Genomic DNA, 24,800 nt, shown 5'->3' on the forward strand with positions numbered 1-24,800 from the left:
GTACCGATACTTGTGCAAATACTCGGTATCGCCACCGATACTAGTATCGATGCAACCCTAATTAGAGGTGTACAGCGTCGGCTTCCTGGCCGGGTCAGGCATGTGGGATTTCGAACACGCCCGAGCCCATCTCTAGCTGTGGGGCAGGGAATGCCTCTGACACCTGTGATTGGCTGTCGGCTTTGACAGCTTCTTGGTGGGATAGTTCGGGTGGGTTCGGACTGCTCCCTGGCTGTGGTACTGATCTAATGGCTACAGCGATTTCTGAGTCACAGACTTAGAACATGTATGTACATAGAGAGTTCTGATTCCATCTGTCATAACTGTTCCAGGTAAAACCAAGTGGTGACCACACCGCTACATTTGGAGGTCCCACCGAGATCTGCCTTCACAGTTAAACTGCTGGCCGTCGCCCCTAGCAACTGTCAACAGCCGGGGGAGACTTTGCCTGTTTTGCCATGTTTGGGATACACAGAGGAAAAGGACTGCGTGTTTGCCTTCATAAGTGACTTTGTTAAACGTCATTGCCCATAGCAACCAAACTAAGCTTGTTGCCAAGTGTTATTGCCCATTGCAACCACCCAGGATTAAAGCAGCCACACGCATCCTGCACCCAGTTGTATTAATGGACAGCACTGAAGCCGGAGGATCAGCAGCCAACTAGTATTCCAGAAGGTGGGCAGCTGAGCTGACCAGGATGGGGGGGGGGGGGGGGGTGTCATGTTCAGGTGGCACAGTGGTGTAGTGGGTAGCACTCTCGCCTAGCAGTAAATAAGGGTCGCTGGTTCCCAATCATGACACTACCTGCCTGGAGTTTGCATGTTCTCCCTGTGTGGGTTTCCTCCGGGGACTCCGGTTTCTTCTTACACTCCAAAGACATGCTGGTAGGTTAATTGGCTTCTGTCTAAATTGTCCCTAGTATGTATGAATGTGAGTTAGGGACCTTAGATTGTAAGCTCCTTGAGGGTAGGGACTGATGTGAATGTATAATATATATGTAAAAGAGCTGTGTAACTTGACAGCACTATACAAGTACCTTAAAAAATAATATCAGCTATACTTCAATAGAGAACAATGAACATTCTTCCTCTCCCTGTGCAGCATATGGCAGGACACAGCTGACAGTCCCACAAAAGACCCCGCCCCTCCCAATCCTCCTGTATTGTAGACGAGGAGCACACAATATATACATAACATAATAAAGTCATCAGGGAGACATGACAGTCACTCTCACCCCTCCATGCTGCTCACGTGGGACCCAGCTGTCCCTTTACTTCCGCATATGACCTCACTTCCGCCCAGCTTTCACAAAGAGACCTGGCTGCAAAGTGGAGTTCCTTGTTTTACAGGAAGCATGTGCCCTCCACTCCACACTTTTTTTTTTTTTTTTAATTGAACTTTATTGTAACAAACAGTGAATGGCTGAAGCTGGAGCTCCACTGTTTATTACAGGAAACATGTGCCCACTCTACTCCACTTTTATTTTTTTTCTTTTAATGAACTTTAATGTAACAAACAACAATACATTAGAAGCAACACGTGGAAGTGGAGGTAGAGTTGCCACCTCATCCCTTTAAACCCAAACACATATTGATTACACAGGTTCTGTGGCTGATTAAGTTGGTAATTAAACTCACTTGGTGCCTTATCCGCATTTAATCAGCCTCAGAACCTGTATAATTCATATGTGTTCGGGTTTAAAGGGATGAGGTGGCAACTCTAATGCCGCATACACACGGTCGGACTTTTCAGCTACAAAAGTCCGACAGCCCGTCCGACAGACTTTCGACGGACTTTTGGCGGACTTTCAACAGACTTTCTAACGACCGGACTTGTCTACACACGATCACACCAAAGTCCGACGGATTCGTACGTGATGACCTATGACCGGACTAAAATAAGGAAGTTGATAGCCAGTAGCCAATAGTTGCCCTAGCGTCGGTTTTTGTCCGTCGGACTAGCATACAGATGAGCGGATTTCTGGATCCGGCGGAGTTACGACGTAAAGATTTGAAGCAAGTTCCAAATCTAAAGTCCATCAGATTTGTGGCTGGAAAAGTCCGCTGAAAGTCCGGGGAAGCCCACACACGATCGGATTGTCTGCCGGACTTAGTCCGTCAGCGTCCGTCGGACTTTTGTAGCCGAAAAGTCCGACCGTGTGTACGCGGCATAAGTGGAGGTGACATGTTTCCTGTCACATCTGCATTGCGCTGTGTTTCGTCAGATTAGGCGACCCGTCAGATTTTGTAACGGAAGTGACGTTTTCGTCGCCGCCATCTTGCTACACCCTGCACTCGTCCACAGTAAGGATACAGCGAAAAGGCGGTGTTTCATCAGATATGGCGACCCGTCAGAAAGTGTAACGGAAGTGACATTTCGTTGCCGCCATCTTGCTGCACCCCGCACTCCTCCATAGTAAGGATACACTGGGAAGGGGTAAGCGGACATCTTGTTACACCCACCGGAGTTTTGTAATTTACACTTTTTTTTTAACAGTAAACTGACTTTATATAGTGAAATACTGTACTTACAACTCCATCTTACTGTTTAGATGTTGAATTCTGAAAGCTGCGGCAAGCGTGCTGATCTTACAGGCTTGTCAATCTGACAGAAGTTGGCTGCTTTAAAAATTCAACATCTAAACAGTCACACGGAGTTGTAAGTACTGTATTTCACTATATAAACTCAGTTTACTGTTAAAAAAAAAAAATGTGTAAAATGCAAAACTCCGGTGGGTGTAACAAGATGTCTGCTTACCCTCTTCTCAGGCTATCCTTACTATGGATGAGTGTGGGGTGTAGCAATATGGCGACGACGAAACGTCACTTCCGTTACACTTTCTGACGGGTCGCCATATCTGATGAAACACAGCCTTCTCACTGTATCCTTACTGTGGACGAGTGCAGGGTGTAGCAAGATGGCGGAGACTAAAACATTTCACATTTATTTTTAACAGTAAATTGAGCTTATATAGTTGTAGCACCCTCCACCTGAAGGTAGGTCCTAGACTTGTATTTTTCTATAGCTCAGGGTCCAAATGCAGGTAAATTTAGCCAGGCCTGTGCTTTAGGCTGGGCCTGGTTATTTTGATTTGGGACTGGGAGTGTTTGGTGTAGTAGGGGGTGTGGCCACCTGTGCTCTGACTCAGAAGCGCCTCCCCTGCTTTCAGAAAGATTGTTCTGGAAGAGAGGTTGGACCTGAGGTTTGAGTGACAGGCAGCTCATGTGAGGAGCTCTAACCAATTACCCTTTGGTATTGGTAGGGGGCAGGCCTCCCATATAAGCTGAGGTCACATGCTGCCAGGGAGGAGTTCTGGAAAGCAGGAAAAGACAGAATGGAGTATTGAGCTGGTGTTCTCGGGCATCCCCACATGGGGATGCGCTAGAGTTGCCACCTCATCCCTTTAAACCCACAGAACCTGTGTAATCAATATGTGTTCGGGTTTAAAGGGATGAGGTGGCAACTCTAGGATGCGCCGAGCGTGGAGGAGGGATGGTGGAACCGCTAGGAGGGAATCCTAGGTAAAGATCTTCATTTCTGAAGTGGTGTCAGGTTGTTGTGACCGGGGAACACAGGACTTGTATGCTGAAGAAGATCAGTACGGAAGAAGTAGCAGTAAAGCAGAGGAGAGTAGATCAGCGTTCTGTGAATGGGGACACAGAACTATCCCTTTGGAGAAGGTCAGTGTGAGAAAAAACCGAGAGGGAGAAGCTATCAAGAGTAGTGCAGAATGCTGTGGCCGGGGAACACAGCATTGGCAGTAATGGACTGGCTGGGAACAGTAGTTCGCCTATTACCATGTGTCAGGTCGTCGGGGGGGAGGTACCGAGTATCTCTGGCCTGGTTAGCGCATTGGTAATACCCTCCAAAAGACTGTGTGGCTGTCTGATTCTTTGACAGTAAGAATAGGGCCGGCTTTTTAAACTGTGCTGTTTTAGAAGTTTTTTAAGCGGAGTTCCACCCAAAAGTGGAACTTCTGCTCATTTGTCTCCTCTCCCCCTCCGATGCCACAATTGGCACCTTTTGGGGCGGGAGCGGGGACAGGATACCTGTCTTTGACAGGTATCCTGTTCCCACTTCCGGGAGTCCATGCTGCGGCCTATGACGTCACCGCGGGGCTCCCTCCTCCTCCCACTGTCGCCGGGCCAGTAGGAGAGAGGAGCTGGGCCTTGCGTGTGAGCAGTAGGGTTCCCGGCTTGAAGCCGCAAGGCTACACTGCCGGGTTCCCTTAGCCGCAATGGCAGCGGCAGCACCCGACAGCTGATGGAAACATCAGCTGTGGTGCTGACATCGCTGGACTCCAGGACAGGTAAGTGTCCTATTGTTAAAAGCCAGCAGCTGCAGTATATGTAGCTGCTGGCTTTTAATTTTTTTTTCTTTGGACGGACCTCCTCTTTAAGGCTAAAAAACAACCAGAGCACCAAACCAAATGGTGAAAGAGTCTAAGTTAATGATTTATAATACCATCCCATTAAACAACCAACACTTTTTTTGGGCCAACACACTCCCCCGTTCATCAGGGCTTGAAATCATTATCAGGACCTCAAGTGGTTCTAAATTCTGGACATTTTTTACCTTAATGCACTGCCTGCATTAAGGTAAAAAATGTCCCAGTAATTGTATCGCCTCCCACCCTCTTCCCCACCTTCCAAACAACCAAACTCCTTTCCCAATAACCACCTGCAGCGATGCTCTCGCCTCTTCCTGGTCTCACATGACACAGAGGCGGCGGAGGGAGCCATTGTCTCCTGTTGCTTTCGATCAGATGAAAGGGGGGGGGGGTGCGCAAAGCTGTACTATGTGTCTGTGGAGACGCACAGCCCAGCTCAGGACCATGCCTGTATGAGTGCCATCATAGCATCCGGCTTGCACAGTGGAGACTTTTAGAAGAGGAGGAGCAGAGACAGCGCTGGCAGGAGACCCCAGAAGAGGTGGTAGGGGGCTACTCTTGCACAGAGTTGGTAAGTATTACCACTTTTTTCTTTTTTTTTGTAAAAAGACAAAAAAACCTTGCCTTTATAACCACTTTAAAGTGATTATAAAGTCTCGTTTTTCTTTTAACAAATAATAAACATGTCATACTTATCTGCTATGTACAGTGGATTTGCACAGAACAGCCCAGATCCTCCTCTTCTTGGGTCCCTCTCAGGCCCGGATTTACACCCTTTGCCACCCCAAGGCCGGGTCCTTCAATGCTGCCCCCCCACACACACACCACACCATCATTTTCATCCTTTATCAATGACTGCTACAACAGATCAATTAAAAACATATCTCCACTATATACTCCCCTCTATCATCTCTATATACTCCCCCCTAACATCTCTATATACTCCCCTCTATCATCTCTATATACACCCCTCTAACATCTCTATATACACCCCTCTAACATCTCTATATACAGGTATACAGGCAGGCCAGGACGGTATACAGGCAGGCCAGGACGGTATACAGGCAGGCTAGGACGGTATACAGGCAGGCTAGGACGGTATACAGGCAGGCTAGGAAGATATACAGGTAGGCTAGAACGGTATACAGGCAGGCTAGGAAGATATACAGGCAGGCCAGGACGGTATACAGGCAGGCTAGGACGGTATACAGGCAGGCCAGGACAATATACAGGCAGGCTAGGATGGTATACAGGCAGGCCAGGACAATATACAGGCAGGCTAGGACGGTATACAGGCAGGCCAGGACAATATACAGGCAGGCTAGGACAGTATACAGGCAGGCTAGGATGGTATAAGGCAGGCCAGAACAATATACAGGCAGGCTAGGACGGTATACAGGCAGGCAAGGACAATATACAGGCAGGCTAGGACGGTATACAGGCAGGCTAGGACGGTATACAGGCAGGCTAGGACGGTATACAGGCAGGCTAGGACAATATACAGGCAGGCTAGGACTGTATACAGGCAGGCTAGGACGATATACAGGCAGGCTAGGACGGTATACAGGCAGGCTAGGACGGTATACAGGCAGGCCAGGACGGTATACAGGCAGGCTAGGACAGTATACAGGCAGGTCAGGACAATATACAGGCAGGCCAGGACAGTATACAGGCAGGCTAGGACGGTATACAGGCAGGCCAGGACAATATACAGGCAGCCTAGGACGGTATATAGACAGGCTAGGACGGTATACAGGCAGGCCAGGACAATATACAGGCAGGTTAGGACGGTATACAGGCAGGCCAGGACGGTATACAGGCAGGCTAGGACGGTATACAGGCAGGCCAGGACGATATACAGGCAGGCTAGGACAATATACAGGCAGGTCAGGACGGTATACAGGCAGGCTAGGACGGTATACAGGCAGGCTAGGATGGTATATAGGCAGGCTAGGAGGGTATATAGACAGGTTGGAACAGTATACAGGCAGGCTAGGACGGTATAAAGGCAGGCTAGGATGGTATATAGGCAGGCTAGGAGGGTATATAGACAGGTTAGAACAGTATACAGGCAGGCTAGGAGGGTATATAGACAGGTTAGAACAGTATACAGGCAGGCTATGACGATATACAGGCAGGCTAGGACGGTATACAGGCAGGCTAGGACGGTATACAGGCAGGCTAGGACGGTATACAGGCAGGCCAGGACAATATACAGGCAGGCCAGGACAATATACAGGCAGGATAGGACGGTATACAGGCAGGCCAGGACAATATACAGGCAGGCTATGACGATATACAGGCAGGCTAGGACGGTATACAGGCAGGCTAGAACAGTATACAGGCAGGCTAGGACGATATACAGGCAGGCTAGGACGGTATACAGGCAGGCTAGAACAGTATACAGGCAGACTAGGACGATATACAGGCAGGCTAGGACAGTATACAGGCAGGCTAGGATGGTATACAGGCAGGCTAGGACGGTATATAGGCAGGCTAGGACGGTATATAGGCAGGCTAGGAGGGTATATAGGCAGGTTGGAACAGTATACAGGCAGGCTAGGACGGTATACAGGCAGGCTAGGATGGTATACAGGCAGCCTAGGACGGTATACAGGCAGGCTAGGACGGTATATAGGCAGGCTAGGAGGGTATATAGACAGGTTGGAACAGTATACAGGCAGGCTAGGACGGTATATAGGCAGGCTAGGAGGGTATATAGACAGGTTGGAACAGTATACAGGCAGGCTAGGACGGTATACAGGCAGGCTAGGACGGTATACAGGCAGGCCAGGACGGTATACAGGCAGGCCAGGGTGGTATACAGGCAGGCCAGGACAATATACAGGCAGGCTAGGACGGTATATAGGCAGGCTAGGACGGTATACAGGCAGGCCAGGACAATATACAGGCAGGCTAGGACGGTATACAGGCAGGCTAGGACGGTATACAGGCAGGCTAGGATGGTATAAAGGCAGGCTAGGACGGTATACAGGCAGGCTAGGACGATATACAGGAAGGCTAGGACGGTATACAGGCAGGCCAGGACGGTATACAGGCAGGTTAGGACGGTATACAGGCAGGCTAGGACGATATACAGGCAGGCTAGGACGGTATACAGGCAGGCCAGGACAATATACAGGCAGGCTAGGACGGTATAAGGCAGGCCAGGACGGTATACAGGCAGACTAGGACGATATACAGGCAGTCTAGGACGGTATACAGGCAGGCCAGGACGGTATACAGGCAGGCTAGGACAGTATACAGGCAGGTCAGGACAATATACAGGCAGGCCAGGACGGTATACAGGCAGGCTAGGATGGTATACAGGCAGGCTAGGACGGTATACAGGCAGGCTAGGACGGTATACAGGCAGGCTAGGACGATATACAGGCAGGCTCGGACGATATACAGGCAGGCTAGGACGGTATACAGGCAGGCCAGGACAATATACAGGCAGGCTAGGACGGTATACAGGCAGGCTAGGACGATATACAGGCAGGCTAGGACGGTATACAGGCAGGCTAGGACGGTATACAGGCAGGCCAGGACAATATACAGGCAGGCTAGGATGGTATAAGGCAGGCCAGGACAATATACAGGCAGGCCAGGACGGTATACAGGCAGGCCAGGACAATATACAGGCAGGCTAGGACGGTATACAGGCAGGCTAGGACGGTATACAGGCAGGCTAGGACGGTATACAGGCAAGCTAGGACGGTATACAGGCAAGCTAGGACGGTATACAGGCAGGCTAGGACGGTATACAGGCAGGCTAGGACAATATACAGGCAGGCTAGGACGGTATACAGGCAGGCTAGGACGGTATACAGGCAGGCTAGGACAATATACAGGCAGGCTAGGAAGGTATACAGGCAGGCTAGGACGGTATACAGGCAGGCTAGGACGGTATACAGGCAGGCCAGGACGGTATACAGGCAGGCTAGGACGGTACACAGGCAGGCTAGGACGGTATACAGGCAGGCTAGGAAGATATACAGGTAGGCTAGAACGGTATACAGGCAGGCTAGGATGGTATACAGGCAGGCTAGAACGGTATACAGGCAGGCTAGGATGGTATACAGGCAGGCCAGGACGGTATACAGGCAGGTCAGGATAATATACAGGCAGGCCAGGACGGTACACAGGCAGGCCAGGACGGTATACAGGCAGGCCAGGACGGTATACAGGCAGGCTAGGACGGTATACAGGCAGGCCAGGACAATATACAGGCAGGCCAGGACAATATACAGGCAGGCCAGGACGGTATACAGGCAGGCTAGGACGGTATACAGGCAGGCCAGGACAATATACAGGCAGGCTAGGACGGTATACAGGCAGGCTAGGACTGTATACAGGCAGGCCAGGATGGTATACAGGCAGGCCAGGACAATATACAGGCAGGCTAGGATGGTATAAGGCAGGGCAGGACAATATACAGGCAGGCTAGGACGATATACAGGCAGGCTAGGACGGTATACAGGCAGGCTAGGACGGTATACAGGCAGGCTAGGACGGTATACAGGCAGGCTAGGACGATATACAGGCAGGCTAGGACGGTATACAGGCAGGCCAGGACGGTATACAGGCAGGCTAGGACAGTATACAGGCAGGTCAGGACAATATACAGGCAGGCCAGGACGGTATACAGGCAGGCTAGGACGGTATACAGGCAGGCTAGGACGTTATACAGGCAGGCTAGGACGTTATACAGGCAGGCTAGGACGGTATACTGGCAGGTTAGGAAGATATACAGGTAGGCTAGAGCGGTGTACAGGCAGGCTAGGACGGTATACAGGCAGGCTAGAACGGTATACAGGCAGGCTAGGACGGTATACAGGCAGGCCAGGACAATATACAGGCAGGCTAGGACGGTATACAGGCAGGCTAGGAAGATATACAGGCAAGCCAGGATGGTATACAGGCAGGCTAGGACTGTATACAGGCAGGCCAGGACGGTATACAGGCAGGCCAGGATGGTATAAGGCAGGCCAGGACAATATACAGGCAGGCTAGGACAGTATACAGGCAGGCCAGGACGATATACAGGCAGGCCAGGACGGTATACAGGCAGGCTAGGACGGTATACAGGCAGGCTAGGACAGTATACAGGCAGGCTAGGACGATATACAGGCAGGCTAGAATGGTATACAGGCAGGCTAGGACGATATACAGGCAGGCTAGAACAGTATACAGGCAGGCTAGGACAATATACAGGCAGGCTATGACGGTATACAGGCAGGCTAGGACAGTATACAGGCAGGCTAGGACGGTATACAGGCAGGCTAGGACGGTATACAGGCAGGCTAGGACGGTATACAGGCAGGATAGGACGGTATACAGGCAGGCAAGGACGATATACAGGCAGGCCAGGACGGTATACAGGCAGGCTAGGACGGTATACAGGCAGGCTAGGACAGTATACAGGCAGGCTAGGACGGTATACAGGCAGGCTAGGACGATATACAGGCAGGCTAGAATGGTATACAGGCAGGCTAGGACGGTATACAGAATCCCAAAACTATACCTCTCACACGTGTACAGATAGAGATAGCCGCGCTATCTCTATCTGTACACGTGTGAGAGGTATAGTTTTGGGATTCTGATCAGTTTATGTATTTATTTAAGTGGCAGCTTTTTTTCACTGTACACTGTGTATGTACACATATTTTGTATTCATTTACACATCTTTTATATAGCTTTGCACTTTTCTTTGGCGCAGTGGAGTAAGAGAGATTCAGGGGCGGTTTATTTGTATATCTCTTGCTACAAACCATAGGACGATATACAGGCAGGCTAGGACGATATACAGGCAGGCTAGGACGATATACAGGCAGGCTAGGACGGTATACAGGCAGGCTGTGATGATATACAGGCAGGCTAGAACGATATACAGGCAGGCTAGAACGGTATACAGGCAGGCTAGGACGGTATACAGGCAGGCTAGGACGGTATACAGGCAGGCTAGAACGGTATACTGGAAGGCTAGGATGGTATACAGGCAGGCAAGAACGGTATACAGGCAGGCAAGAACGGTATACAGGCAGGCTAGGACGTTATACAGGCAGGCTAGGACGTTATACAGGCAGGCTAGGACGGTATACAGGCAGGCTAGGACGGTATACAGGCAGGTTAGGAAGATATACAGGTAGGCTAGAGCGGTGTACAGGCAGGCTAGGACGGTATACAGGCAGGCTAGAACGGTATACAGGCAGGCTAGGACGGTATACAGGCAGGCCAGGACAATATACAGGCAGGCTAGGACGGTATACAGGCAGGCTAGGAAGATATACAGGCAGGCTAGGACTGTATACAGGCAGGCCAGGACGGTATACAGGCAGGCTAGGACGGTATACAGGCAGGCTAGGACGGTATACAGGCAGGCTAGGACGGTATACAGGCAGGCAAGGACGATATACAGGCAGGCCAGGACGGTATACAGGCAGGCTAGGACGGTATACAGGCCGGCTAGGACAGTATACAGGCAGGCTAGGACGGTATACAGGCAGGCTAGGACGATATACAGGCAGGCTAGAATGGTATACAGGCAGGCTAGGACGGTATACAGAATCCCAAAACTATACCTCTCACACGTGTACAGATAGAGATAGCCGCGCTATCTCTATCTGTACACGTGTGAGAGGTATAGTTTTGGGATTCTGATCAGTTTATGTATTTATTTAAGTGGCAGCTTTTTTTCACTGTACACTGTGTATGTACACATATTTTGTATTCATTTACACATCTTTTATATAGCTTTGCACTTTTCTTTGGCGCAGTGGAGTAAGAGAGATTCAGGGGCGGTTTATTTGTATATCTCTTGCTACAAACCATAGGACGATATACAGGCAGGCTAGGACGATATACAGGCAGGCTAGGACGATATACAGGCAGGCTAGGACGGTATACAGGCAGGCTGTGATGATATACAGGCAGGCTAGAACGATATACAGGCAGGCTAGAACGGTATACAGGCAGGCTAGGACGGTATACAGGCAGGCTAGGACGGTATACAGGCAGGCTAGAACGGTATACTGGAAGGCTAGGATGGTATACAGGCAGGCAAGAACGGTATACAGGCAGGCAAGAACGGTATACAGGCAGGCTAGGATGGTATACAGGCAGGCTAGGACGTTATACAGGCAGGCTAGGACGTTATACAGGCAGGCTAGGACGGTATACAGGCAGGCTAGGACGGTATACAGGCAGGTTAGGAAGATATACAGGTAGGCTAGAGCGGTGTACAGGCAGGCTAGGACGGTATACAGGCAGGCTAGAACGGTATACAGGCAGGCTAGGACGGTATACAGGCAGGCCAGGACAATATACAGGCAGGCTAGGACGGTATACAGGCAGGCTAGGAAGATATACAGGCAGGCTAGGACTGTATACAGGCAGGCCAGGACGGTATACAGGCAGGCCAGGATGGTATAAGGCAGGCCAGGACAATATACAGGCAGGCTAGGACGATATACAGGCAAGCTAGGACAGTATACAGGCAGGCAAGGACGATATACAGGCAGGCCAGGACGGTATACAGGCAGGCTAGGACGGTATACAGGCAGGCTAGGACAGTATACAGGCAGGCTAGGACGATATACAGGCAGGCTAGAATGGTATACAGGCAGGCTAGGACAATATACAGGCAGGCTAGAACAGTATACAGGCAGGCTAGGACAATATACAGGCAGGCTATGACGGTATACAGGCAGGCTAGAACAGTATACAGGCAGGCTAGGACAATATACAGGCAGGCTAGGACGATATACAGGCAGGCTAGAACAGTATACAGGCAGGCTAGGACAATATACAGGCAGGCTATGACGGTATACAGGCAGGCTAGGACAGTATACAGGCAGGCTAGGACGGTATACAGAATCCCAAAACTATACCTCTCACACGTGTACAGATAGAGATAGTCGCGCTATCTCTATCTGTACACGTGTGAGAGGTATAGTTTTGGGATTCTGATCAGTTTATGTATTTATTTAAGTGGCAGCTTTTTTTCACTGTACACTGTGTATGTACACATATTTTGTATTCATTTACACATCTTTTATATAGCTTTGCACTTTTCTTTGGCGCAGTGGAGTAAGAGAGATTCAGGGGCGGTTTATTTGTATATCTCTTGCTACAAACCATAGGACGATATACAGGCAGGCTAGGACGATATACAGGCAGGCTAGGACGGTATACAGGCAGGCTGTGACGATATACAGGCAGGCTAGAACGGTATACAGGCAGGCTAGGACGATATACAGGCAGGCTAGAACGGTATACAGGCAGGCTAGGACGGTATACAGGCAGGCTAGGACGGTATACAGGCAGGCTAGAACGGTATACTGGAAGGCTAGGATGGTATACAGGCAGGCAAGAACGGTATACAGGCAGGCAAGAACGGTATACAGGCAGGCTAGGATGGTATATAGACGGCTAGGAGGGTATATAGACAGGTTAGAACAGTATATAAGCAGGCTAGGACGGTATACAGGCAGGCTAGAACAGTATACAGGCAGGCTAGGACAATATACAGGCAGGCTAGAACAGTATACAGGCAGGCTAGGACGATATACAGGCAGGCTAGGACGGTATACAGGCAGGCTAGGACGGTATACAGGCAGGCTAGGACGGTATACAGGCAGGCTAGGACGGTATACAGGCAGGCTAGGACGATATACAGGCAGGCCAGGACGGTATACAGGCAAGCTAGGACAGTATACAGGCAGGCTAGAACAGTATACAGGCAGGCTAGGACTATATACAGGCAGGCTAGGACTATATACAGGCAGGCCAGGACGGTATACAGGCAGGCTAGGACGGTATACAGGCAGGCTAGGACGGTATACATGCAGGCTAGGACGATATACAGGCAGGCTAGGAGGGTATATAGACAGGTTAGAACAGTATACAGGCAGGCTAGAACGGTATACAGGCAGGCTAGGACGGTATACAGGCAGGCTAGAACAGTATACAGGCAGGCTAGGACGGTATACAGGCAGGCTAGGACGGTATACAGGCAGGCTAGAACAGTATACAGGCAAGCTAGGACGGTATACAGGCAGGCTAGGACGGTATACAGGCAAGCTAGGACGATATACAGGCAGGCTAGGACGGTATACAGGCAGGCTAGGCTCTAGCCTAGGGGAGCGAGAGAGAGAAGGTGATGATCATGAGGAAGAGAGGGGGAGGGAAGAAGGTGCATAGAACAAAGGGGTGGGAACAGAGAGGGGGTTATTCTGGGGGTCTCACTCATCAATTATGCTCTCCCTCTCAGGCTGGTCTCCCCCAGGGCTGTGGCAGCCATTGTTTGAAAACAGAACTCCCCTCACAGCACAGTACAGTGCATTGCATGCATGTGGCTGGAGTGTGGGCGGGCACAAATGGCAGGCGGAGTATTGGATTGGACAAGCAGTGCAATGAGGGAGGGGTTAGGAAGACAGCGGAGACAGAACACAGCCTGACTCCTGCACAAGCTGTCTTTCCACGCTCTCGCTATATCACTGTGACAGGATGCCAGAGGCTGTGGAGCGCCGGAACTAGAGGGGAATAGTTATCCTTCATCTCCACTCCATACAAGTCTTGCTACCTGGGGGAGAAGACGCTCCTCCCGCAACTGCCCACAGACTCCGCCCCCTGCTCTCCTTTCTAGTCAGAACAGCTTGTTTATCCTCATCCCCGCCCTGCTCATACAGAGCTCCCAATGATGTTAGTGCAGGGGGGCGGCCGCAAAAGCCGAGAAGTCGCCGCAGGAGCGGCGCCGCCCCTGCACCACTGCCGCCCCGAGGCCTGGCCTCGGTGGCCTTGTGGGAAATCCGGCCCTGGCCGTGATGGTGACGTTTGAATGGAAGAAAGAGATTCTGTGGACAGGTGTCATTTATACACATAACGAGTCGTCGTTAGGAGCACCTTATTATATTGACAGGACTAATCTGTGTACCACATGAGCACCTACTGTAGTCAGGCCCGGATTTACTCCCTTTGCCGCCCCAAGGCCGGGTCCTTCAATGCCACCAGATGGGGATGTCACTTGCCATGTTGCCACCAGATGGAGACGTCACTTGCCACGCTGCCACCAGATGGGGATGTCACTTGCCACGCTGCCACCAGATGTTGATGTCACTTGCCATGCTGCCACCAGATGTTGATGTCACTTGCCATGCTGCCTGTCTGCCACCAGATGAAGGAGGGCGGAACAGCGGTGCTGGCAATGAGAGATGTCATCTCTCTCCCCCCACCGCCGCACCGCTGACATTACTTCTTAATCTTTTAAAAATGGCGCCGGGCGGCGAAATCACGCTACTGCGCCGCCCGGCCGAGCGCATACGAGTTTTCCTGAGCCCGGCCGCTTCAGAACTGCGCATGCGCAGTAGTGGGCGGCTCGCGGCCATCTTTTCTAAGGGCACCGGTGCCCTTAATCATCTTTAACGAGCAGCCCGAAAGGTGGGGGTGGCCGCGAAGTCGCCGCAGGAGCGGTGCCGCCCCTGCACCACTGCCGCCCCGAGGCCTGGCCTCGGTGGCCTTATGGCAAATCCGGCCCTGACTGTAGTCAGTCTGTGGAGGGCAGAATTATTGTTCGTTTGTAGGGGATCGAATACTTATTTTACTCACTGAACTGCAACCCCATTTATAACATTTGTATCGTGTTTATAATGAGAAAAGAAAAAGAATTTTGGGACTTTAACTGAGGCAGGAACCAAAGGGGTAACTGCCTCCATCCCTATCATTGATTACAATTGAGAGCGAATGGTGGGACTTTATATAAAGCACACAGCAGTACAAAAGGAAGTCATGTGACTGGGAAACACTGTTTATTCATGTTGTATAATATAACATACAACTTAATGGGTATATAACTTCCAAATGCATTAGATCATTTACAACATAACATACCAATGGGTACAGATCTTTACCAGAGTGACAGTAGAGTAGCTTGGAATTGATTGGTTGCTTTGGGGCGATAATGATTTCCTCTAAAATGAATGATATTTGTATTTAATATCTTATATATATATATATATATATATATATATATATATATATATATATATATGAAAAAAAATGCTGTATATCTTTATTTCTTCAAATGCTCTTTATTCTAATTTCATGTTTTTTTTTTTTAATTTTATATATATTAATTATTATTATTAATTAATATTATAATAATATTTATGTATATATTTATTTTCTTCAAATGCACATTATTCTAATTTTTTTTTTTTATTTAACTTCTTTAGTATATATAATATTTATTATATATATTTTATTTATATACATATATATTTATTTTACTTATATCTTTATTCTCTTTAAATACTCTTTATTCAGAAATAATTTTATCTCTATTGTATACCTTTTTTAATATATATATTATTTATTATACAATTTTATATGTATATATATATATATATATATATATATATATATATATATACGTGTATGTGTATATATATATATTATATCTCAATTAGCTTTAAATGCTCTTTATTCTATTTTTTTAAACAACCTTATTATATAGAATAGAAAAATAGAATAAAGGGCATTTAAAGCTAACCATGATATAAGATAAAAAAATATATAAATATAAATATATATATATATATATATATATATATATATATATATATATATATATACATACACAGTATCTCCAAAATGGAGTACACCCCTCACAATTTTTGTAAATATTTTATTCTATCTTTTCATGTGAAGAAATGACACTTTGCTACAATGTAAAGTAGTGAGTCTACAGCTTGTATAACAGTGTAAATTCGCTGTTCCCCCAAAATAACTCAACACACAGCCATTAATGTCTAAACCGCTGGCAACAAGAGTGAGTACACCCCTAAGTGAAAATGTCCAAATTGGGCCCAATTAGCCATTTTCCCTCCCCGATGTCATGTGACTCGTTAGTGTTACAAGGTCTCAGGTGTGAACGGGGAGCAGGTGTGTCAACATGGCACCTCATGGCAAAGAATTCTCTAAGGATCTAAAAAAAAGAATTGTTGCTCTACATAAAGATAGCCTAGGCTATAACAAGATTGCCAAGACCCTGAAACAGCTGCAGCACGGTGGCCAAGACCATACAGCGGTTTAACAGGACAGGTTCCACTCAGAACAGGCCTCGCTATGGTCCACCAAAGAAGTTGAGGTCACGTGCTCAGCGTCATATCCAGAGGTTGTCTTTGGGAAATAGACGTATGAGTGCTGCCAGCATTGCTGCAGAGGTTGAAGGGGTGGGGGGTAAGCCTGTCAGTGCTCAGACCATACGCCGCACTCTGCATCAAATTGGTCTGCATGGCTGTCATCCCAGAAGGAAACCTCTTCTAAAGATGATGCACAAGAAAGCCTGCAAACAGTTTGCTGAAGACAAGCAGACTAAGGACATGGATTACTGGAACCATGTCCTGTGGTCTGATGAGACCAAGATAAACTTATTTGGTTCAGATGGTGTCAAGCGTGTGTGGCGGCAACCAGGTGAGGAGTACAAAGACAAGTGTGTCTTGTCTACAGTCAAGCATAGTGGTGGGAGTGTCATGGTCTGGGGTTGCATGAGTGATGCCGGCACTGGGGAGCTACAGTTCATTGAGGGAACCCTGAATGCCAACATGTACTGTGACATACTGAAGCAGAGCATGATCCCCTCCCTTCGGAGACTGGGCATCCCAAGCTCACCCTATTTTGAAGCTTATTAGAGCCTCTGGCTGTAATCAGGTGCTTCAAAAAAAAAACCCTGGCTGCTGTAATTCATGCGCCCGGTGACCCGAAAGGGGCTGGACACATGAATAGGGGGCGGCGATGGATAGATTCATGCTATGCATGAATCTATTCATTACTCAAATAGGGGGTGGTGAGAAGAGAGGGGGTGGCGCCTGGGCGCCCCTAAAAGACAGGCCGCCACTGCCTACAGTAAAGCATGGTGGTGGGAGTGTCATGGTCTGCATGAGTGCTGCCGGCACTGGGGAGCTACAGATCATTGAGGGAACCATGAATGCCAACATGTACTGTGACATACTGAAGCAGAGCATGATCCCCTCCCTTTGGAGACTGGGCCGCAGGGCAGTATTCCAACATAACGACCCCAAACACACCTCCAAGATGACCACTGCCTTGCTACGCAAGCTGAGGGTAAAGGTGATGGACTGACCAAACATGTCTCCAGACCTAAACCCTACTGAGCATCTGTGGGGCATCCTCAAACGGAAGGTGGAGGAGCACAAGGTCTCTAACATTCACCAGCTCCGTGATGTCATCATGGAGGAGTGGAAGAGGACTCCAGTGACAACCTGTGAAGCTCTGGTGAACTCCATGCCCAAGAGGGGGAAGGCAGTGCTGGAAAATAATGGTGGCCACACAAAGTATTAACACTTTGGGCCCAATTTGGACATTTTCACTTAGGGGTGTACTGACTTTTGTTGCCAGCGGTTTAGACATTAATGGCTGTGTGTTGGGTTATTTTGAGGGGACAGCAAATTTACACTGTTATACAAGCTGTACACTCACTACTTTACATTGGAGCAAAGTGTCATTTCTTCAGTGTTGTCACATGAAAAGATAGAATAAAATATTTACAAAAATGCGAGGGGTGTACTCACTTTTGTGAGATACTGTAGATAGATAGATAGATAGATAGATAGATAGATAGATAGATAGATAGATAGATAGATAGATAGATAGATAGATAGATAGATAATATATATTTTTGTATCTTATATCTTAATTAGCTTTAAATGCATGGGGGGAGGGGCTATTGTTGCTGGGGGTCTATTGTTTCAGGGGGAGGGGGTCAGTCTATTGTTGCCAGCTGCAGGGGATCCATTTTACCGCTTTTCTTTTCATTAACCACTTCAATACCGGACACTTTCACCCCCTCCTGCCCAGGCCCATTTTCAGCACTGTCACACTTTGAATGGCAATTGAGTGATCATGTAATACTGTACACAGATGAAATTTTTATATTTTTTTTCACACAACTAGAGCTTTTGGTGGCATTTACTCACCACAGTTTTTTGTATTATTTATTTTTATTATATAAACAAAAAAAAGACCTAAAAAAATGAAAAACACATTTTTCTTTGTTTCTGTTATAAAATGGAACAAATAAATAATTCTTCATACATTTAGGCCAAAATGTATTCTGCTACATTTCTTTGGTGAATATAACCCAAATTAGTGTATATTATTTGGTCCGTAGGAAAGTTAGAGAGTCCACAAGCTATGGGATATCTATCTGAAAATGGATCAATTCTGATGTACTGACAGTCAATCCCATTTTTGGAGGCCCCAAAAATGACAGGATGGTACAAATGCCCCCTTTTTGGAACGTAGACAGTCTGATGTAATTAGTAAGAGGCACAGCAGTTTTTTTTTAAGTTGTAATCCTTTGTTGCATTTTTTTGGAAAATGAAGAAAAAAAAAAACAGTTCCCCATTTTTTTTTTTTTTACATACTGTCACCAGTGCAGTACAGTGTCCTCATATAACTGGTGTGGCAGTATATATATTTTTTCCATTTTCAGTTTCAGTTTCTAAATTCATTTTCCTTTTTTATTACATTTTTTAGTTATTTTATTTTTTTACATACTGTGACCAGAGCAATACAGTCTTCCCATACATAGTAACACTGTACTACTCTGGGGAGGTGATCGGGATTTTTATTTTTTACACACTATGATTGCTTATATTTCACTGGTATAAACAACCATTTTTTCTGAATTAAATCTATTCATCTCATGTTTACTATTGCTAATCACATGGTACAGATAGGCTGTGATTGGACCTGTCTGTACCATGTGATCACTGTGGCCAATGACAGAGAGCAACACAATAGTACACAATCAATGGCATGAATAGAAGCCATTCATTGTGTACAATTGTCATGTTGGTCTGCGGTGATTGGTCACAGCAATCACATGGCACCGGCAGCACGCCGGTACACTGATCTGTCATCCGTTGTGTCCGGCTGCAGCACGGTATGTGAGGCACGCGAGGTGCATGCTGGGGAGGACATCATATGACGTCCACTGAGAACAGCGAAAATCCCGTCCGCCCTCATTTTACGGCGGGGCGGGAAGGTGTTAAAGGCACAGGGACTCTCACCGCCGACCTGGTCGCTGCCTCCTGGCTGGCTGTCTTGCCTCGCAACGCTGTGGGTCCTGAGAGGAGTGCGGAGGAGCGAAGGGGATCGAGAAGTGGTGGACAGCCCCGGGCTCGGCTTGGTTCGGCTGAGTAGCTGTGATATCCCGGGGTGCGGGAAGCTCCTCGGAAGCCATCGGAGGTCATGTGGGCGCCTTCGGTAACTCTCGGGAGTTGCTGGTCATCTGGTCACCTGACCCACCCGACACGCTCAGCTGCCAGGTCGGGGCCCCTGGGTGAACCTCGGGGAAGGCCGAGACATCGGAGCGGCAGGCGCCCGAGAAGCCCATCAATCGCTGCATCTGAAAAAAGCAGAACAGAGCAGCAGCAAGAGCCACTGAGGTATATCGAGGACTGAAATATTGAGTGAGTAAAAAAAAAAACGATCTGTAATGAGACTGGATGAGAGGATTGTGACTGTAAAAAATTGAGCATTAATTAGCCTTTAACCTACATCCCTGGAACTGAAATTGCATAGATACCTGCATACCTATGTTGCAACCCTTGCAATAACTATATCATAATCTGCATATCTGTATATCTGCATAAACTGAGTGCAAAATCTATACTATTCAGCAGCCGTATAAAAAAGATCTACATAGCTACGCTCATAACTGCTAACAATCTGCTGATAATCTGCTGAGAATACCTGCATGTCTCCTTCTATATACCCATTATAACTAAAATCTGAACTTCTGTACATTTGCTGGTGAAAATTGCTTAACCAACATATTATTCATACATCTGGGATATACTCACCACTAGATAACAAAATATTTAAATTATCGGTGTACTTGGTTATAAAAGTTGTATACCCAAACTGCTCACTCATGGTTGGGGAGAATTGGAGTTGTGAAGATGAATGTGCTACCCAGGTTGCTGTTCATGTTCCAAATGATTCCGTATGGAATACCTGCAGGTTTCTTTACGCTGATAAGATCGTTAATCAGTAAATATGTCTGGAACAGAAGACGAGCCAGGCTTGCCAGGACCTTCCTCATTAGACCCAAAAGGGAAGTGGGCTTAGCCCTACCAGGTTTTAAAAGATATTTCTTGGCAATTGTGTTGAATAGAATATCTGATTGGAAGTATCACAAAGACTCTCTAAGCTTGGGGTTCACCTGGAAACTGAGCTCAGTGGCACAGATCTTTTCACACGAATTTGGATCCCTAGGAAATACAGAACTTTCTCCTCTACCACATTACTGCTTACATGCTCCACCCTCATGGTGTGGGACTCACTGTGCAAGATGAATAAATGGACATATAACTCTCCTCTCTTGCCATTGACCGGTCATAACTACTTTCCCCCGGGTAACATTGACCCCGGGATTCACGTTTGGAATTTTGGGGCTACGGCCCAACTACATCAAGTAACTACTCCATCGGGTATCGTGCCTTTGTCTATAATACATAGCTCCACAGTGACACTCGTGGACCAGTGGAGATACCGCCAACTACCAGCTTTTGTGCATTCTCTCCCAAAACCGTTACGGTCCGTCTTGGATCTGACACTCTTAGAAGCCGCTTTTTCTGAGGACCAACCAGTGGAGAAGCTTGTCTCCCACTTTTAACAAGCATTGCAAACGCTAACCTCCACAAGAGACCCTACTTTCTTACGCAATTGGGAACAAGACCTCCACAAAGAGTTGTCAGCAGCCCAAAGATCCACCATCCTCATAATGGCTCATACCTCCTCTCGGGCTTCCAAAACCGCGGAGGTGAACTATAAATTGTTGATGAGATGGCACTACACACCCCTGTGGTGCTGCACAAGACCTTTCCACAAGCATCACCTCTGTGCTGGAGGGGATGCGGTGAACAAGCAACACATGCTCACATCTGGTGGTTTTGCCCACTTATACGCCCATATTGGCTAGCTATTCTACACTGGGCCAAGGAGATCCAAGGTTATGAGATTCCCAATGATCTGTGGATTGTATTACTACATTGTACAGGCAAACCAGTGGGAACGTATAAGAAATCTATAACACCACACCTCTATAACGCTGCAAAGGCACTTATCTCCCAATATTGGAAGCAACCGACCATACCTACGCTATGCCAATGGCTAGTGAAAGTAGACCATATATACTATATGGAAGAATTGACTCTCTCCCTTAGAAATAAATCTTACCTAGCAAAGAAAATATGGTCCTGCTGGTTTGCCTTCAAATACACAGCTGCTTACGCTGCTTGCTTGGGAGTGAGCCCACACAATGTAAGTTGGCTATATGTCCGTCCTGGCTTGTATAGATGCACTTCGTCTTGCTGCCTCTTAGGACTGGGGGAGTCTGGAACAACTGAGACCATAAAAAGAAAGAGAGGGCGCCCAGACTTAGTGCTGTAGACCCCTTTCACACAGGAGGCAGTTTTCAGTCGTTTTAGCGCTAGAAATATCGCCTGTAAACTGCCTCCCATGCGCCCGAATGTGAAAGCCTGAGTGCTTACACACTGGGGCTTGTGGGACGTTACAAAAAGTCCTGCAAGCAGCATCTTTGGGGAGGTTTTGGAGCGTTATATACAGAGCTCCCAAACTGCCCCTGCCCATTGGAATGAATGGGCAGTGATTCCGAAGCGCCTGAAAAGCCATTTGGACACGCCGCAAACACGGGTGCTTTTAACCCCATCTTCGGCCACTATCGGGGTTAAAAGCGTCCTACTAGCGGCCCAAAACCACTGATTAAACAGCGCTAAAGCGCCGCTAAAACAATCGGCGCTTTAGCGCTAACGCAGCCCCAGTGTGAAAGTAGCCTTATCCTTAACCACTTACCGACCGCCGCACGACGATGTACGTCCAAACTTTGGCGGCGGATATCGCTGTTATGGCAGCAGCTAGCTGCCATGACCCCGGTATCCCCGTTTTCGTGCGGCGGCCGGCTTTCAGATAAAAGTGGTCCTTGCGGCGGATTCGCCGTGAGATCACTTTTATCGGTGGCGGGAGAGGGGCCCCCCCTCCCGCCGCAATCCGGTGCCCTCCGCTGCTTAACAGAGCCGTCGGTAGCGGCGGAGGCGATCGCATCCGTCTCCGTCCTGTGTCTGGAGACGAGTGAGGCTAAGATGGCGCCCACTCGTCTCCATGACACTGCTGGGCGGAAGCGACGTCAAAATGTCACTTCCGTCCACGCCTCTTAACCACTTCAGCCCCGGAAGGATTTACCCTCTTCCTGACCACAGCACTTTTTACAATTTGGCACTGCGTCGATTTAACTGCTAATTGCGCGGTCATGCAATGCTGTACCCAAACGAAATTTGCGTCCTTTTCTTCCCACAAATAGAGCTTTCTTTTGAGGTTATTTGATCACCTCTGCGGTTTTTATTTTTTGCGCTGTAAACGGAAAAAGACCGAAAATTTTGAAAAAAAAAATGACATTTTCTAATTTTTGTTATAAAAAAAATCCAATAAACGCAATTTTAGTCATACATTTAGGCCAAAATGTATTCGGCCACATGTCTTTGGTAAAAAAAAATGTCAATAAGCGTATATTTATTGGTTTGCGCAAAAGTTATAGCGTCTACAAACTAGGGTACATTTTCTGGAATTTACACAGCTTTTAGTTTATGACTGCCTATGTAATTTCTTGAGGTGCTAAAATGGCAGGGCAGTACAACCCCCCCCCCCAAATGACCCCATTTTGGAAAGTAGACACCCCAAGGAAATTGCTAAGAGGCATGTTGAGCCCATTGAATATTAATTTTTTTTTGTCCCAAGTGATTGAATAATGACAAAAAAAAAAATTACAAAAAGTTGTCACTAAATGAAGGCCATAGTTTTGAAGGCCATAAAATGCCCAGACGGCACAAATCCCCCCCCCCCCAATGACCCCATTTTGGAAAGTAGACACCCCAAGCTATTTGGTGAGAGGCATGTTGAGTCCATGGAATATTTTATATTTTGACACAAGTTGCGGGAAAGTGACACTTTTTTATTTATTTTTTTTTTTTGCACAAAGTTGTCACTAAATGATATATTGCTCACACAGGCCATGGGCATATGTGGAATTGCACCCCAAAATACATTTAGCTGCTTCTCCTGAGTACGGGGATACCACATGTGTGGGACTTTTTGGGAGCCTAACCGCGTACGGGGCCCCGAAAACCAATCACCGCCTTCAGGATTTCTAAGGGTGTAAATTTTTGATTTCACTCTTCATTGCCTATCACAGTTTCGGAGGCCATGGAATGCCCAGGTGGCACAACCCCCCCCCCCCCCAAATGACCCCATTTTGGAAAGTAGACACCCCAAGCTCCTTTCTGAGAGGCATGGTGGCCTTTTTTTCAATCAGGCAGTGGGCGGATCGGAAAAACCAAATGGAATCCCCATCCCCATCTGTTTACATAAAGCACACACCCTAAAGAACACAGTTATATAGAAATGTAACAGTACAAAACCAGTATTGTTAAGTAATAGTAGTCAAATTTTATTACAATATCCAATAAAAAAAAATCCCATAGATGGGACTATATTGCAAATGTAGAAAACACTTTACAGTAAAAGGCATTGCCACCCTTTGTGGTAGATCAGTGGGTGTAGCTGAGCCTAAGAGGTATTGCCACCCTTGCTGGTACAAAAAAGTGGTTACTGCCCGCCCCCACCTGTAACTGGTCACTGCAGAAAGGAGCATTTCAAAGACAAACACATAAACATAAGACATTTCCACACTCAACTGACCGACCGGCCTGTGACCAACCAAACTGTCCTGTTGAGCAGTATGTGTCAAAGACAGGGGTTTAGTTGCACACATTTACAAATGCATGCGTAAGCCACAGAGCCACGGCAAGGCACCCCATTTTCTGTGGAACCTTAGAGGCATTGCCACCATTGGTGGTAGATGAGTGTATGTAGGTGGGAGCAGGGGGTACGCTGGGCATGGGGGAGTGAGGGCAGAAACTTGGGGGGGGGGAAGTTCCACTGGCCACACTCACCCCATACCCAGGGTGGTAGCGTCCCCTCTTGGTGGTAGATGAGGGGGTGTGGGCAAGGAGTACATATGGTTAAAGGACGATGAGGTGTATATTCACTATAGATAGGTAAGGGGTGGAGTATGGCTTATAGAAGCCTCATATATATATATTTTTTTGGGTGTTAAGAGTGATATGGACATGGCTCATTGAAGCCTCTTAATTTTTTTTTCTCTTGGTTTGGGCGAATTGGGAGCATATTTAATATTTAGTATTTGGAGGAGGGAGGAGGGGTGGAGGGAGAAGGGAAAGTTTGTTTTTTTTAACCCAGGGTGGTAGCGTCCCCTCTTGGTGGTAGATGAGTGGGTGTAGGTGGG

General features: G+C 47.6%; 1 protein-coding gene across 2 annotated transcripts in view; it reads right to left on the reverse strand.

Moving 5' to 3' along the window:
• The window catches only part of ANKZF1 (ankyrin repeat and zinc finger peptidyl tRNA hydrolase 1), a 55,090-nt gene extending 53,626 nt beyond the window's left edge, over positions 1-1,464 (reverse strand). The window contains exon 1 of one of the 2 annotated variants that reach the window (XM_073634339.1): positions 1,235-1,464. In XM_073634339.1, coding sequence (XP_073490440.1) covers positions 1,235-1,242 — 8 coding nt within the window. In that variant the 5' untranslated portion in view covers positions 1,243-1,464. The remainder of the gene's footprint in view (positions 1-1,234) is intronic. The other variant, XM_073634338.1, reaches the window with a different exon arrangement.
• Positions 1,465-24,800: the final 23,336 nt, after the last annotated feature.

The sequence above is a fragment of the Aquarana catesbeiana genome, linkage group LG06, assembly GCF_042186555.1.
Source record: "Aquarana catesbeiana isolate 2022-GZ linkage group LG06, ASM4218655v1, whole genome shotgun sequence".
In the NCBI taxonomy this organism is placed as follows: domain Eukaryota; kingdom Metazoa; phylum Chordata; class Amphibia; order Anura; family Ranidae; genus Aquarana; species Aquarana catesbeiana.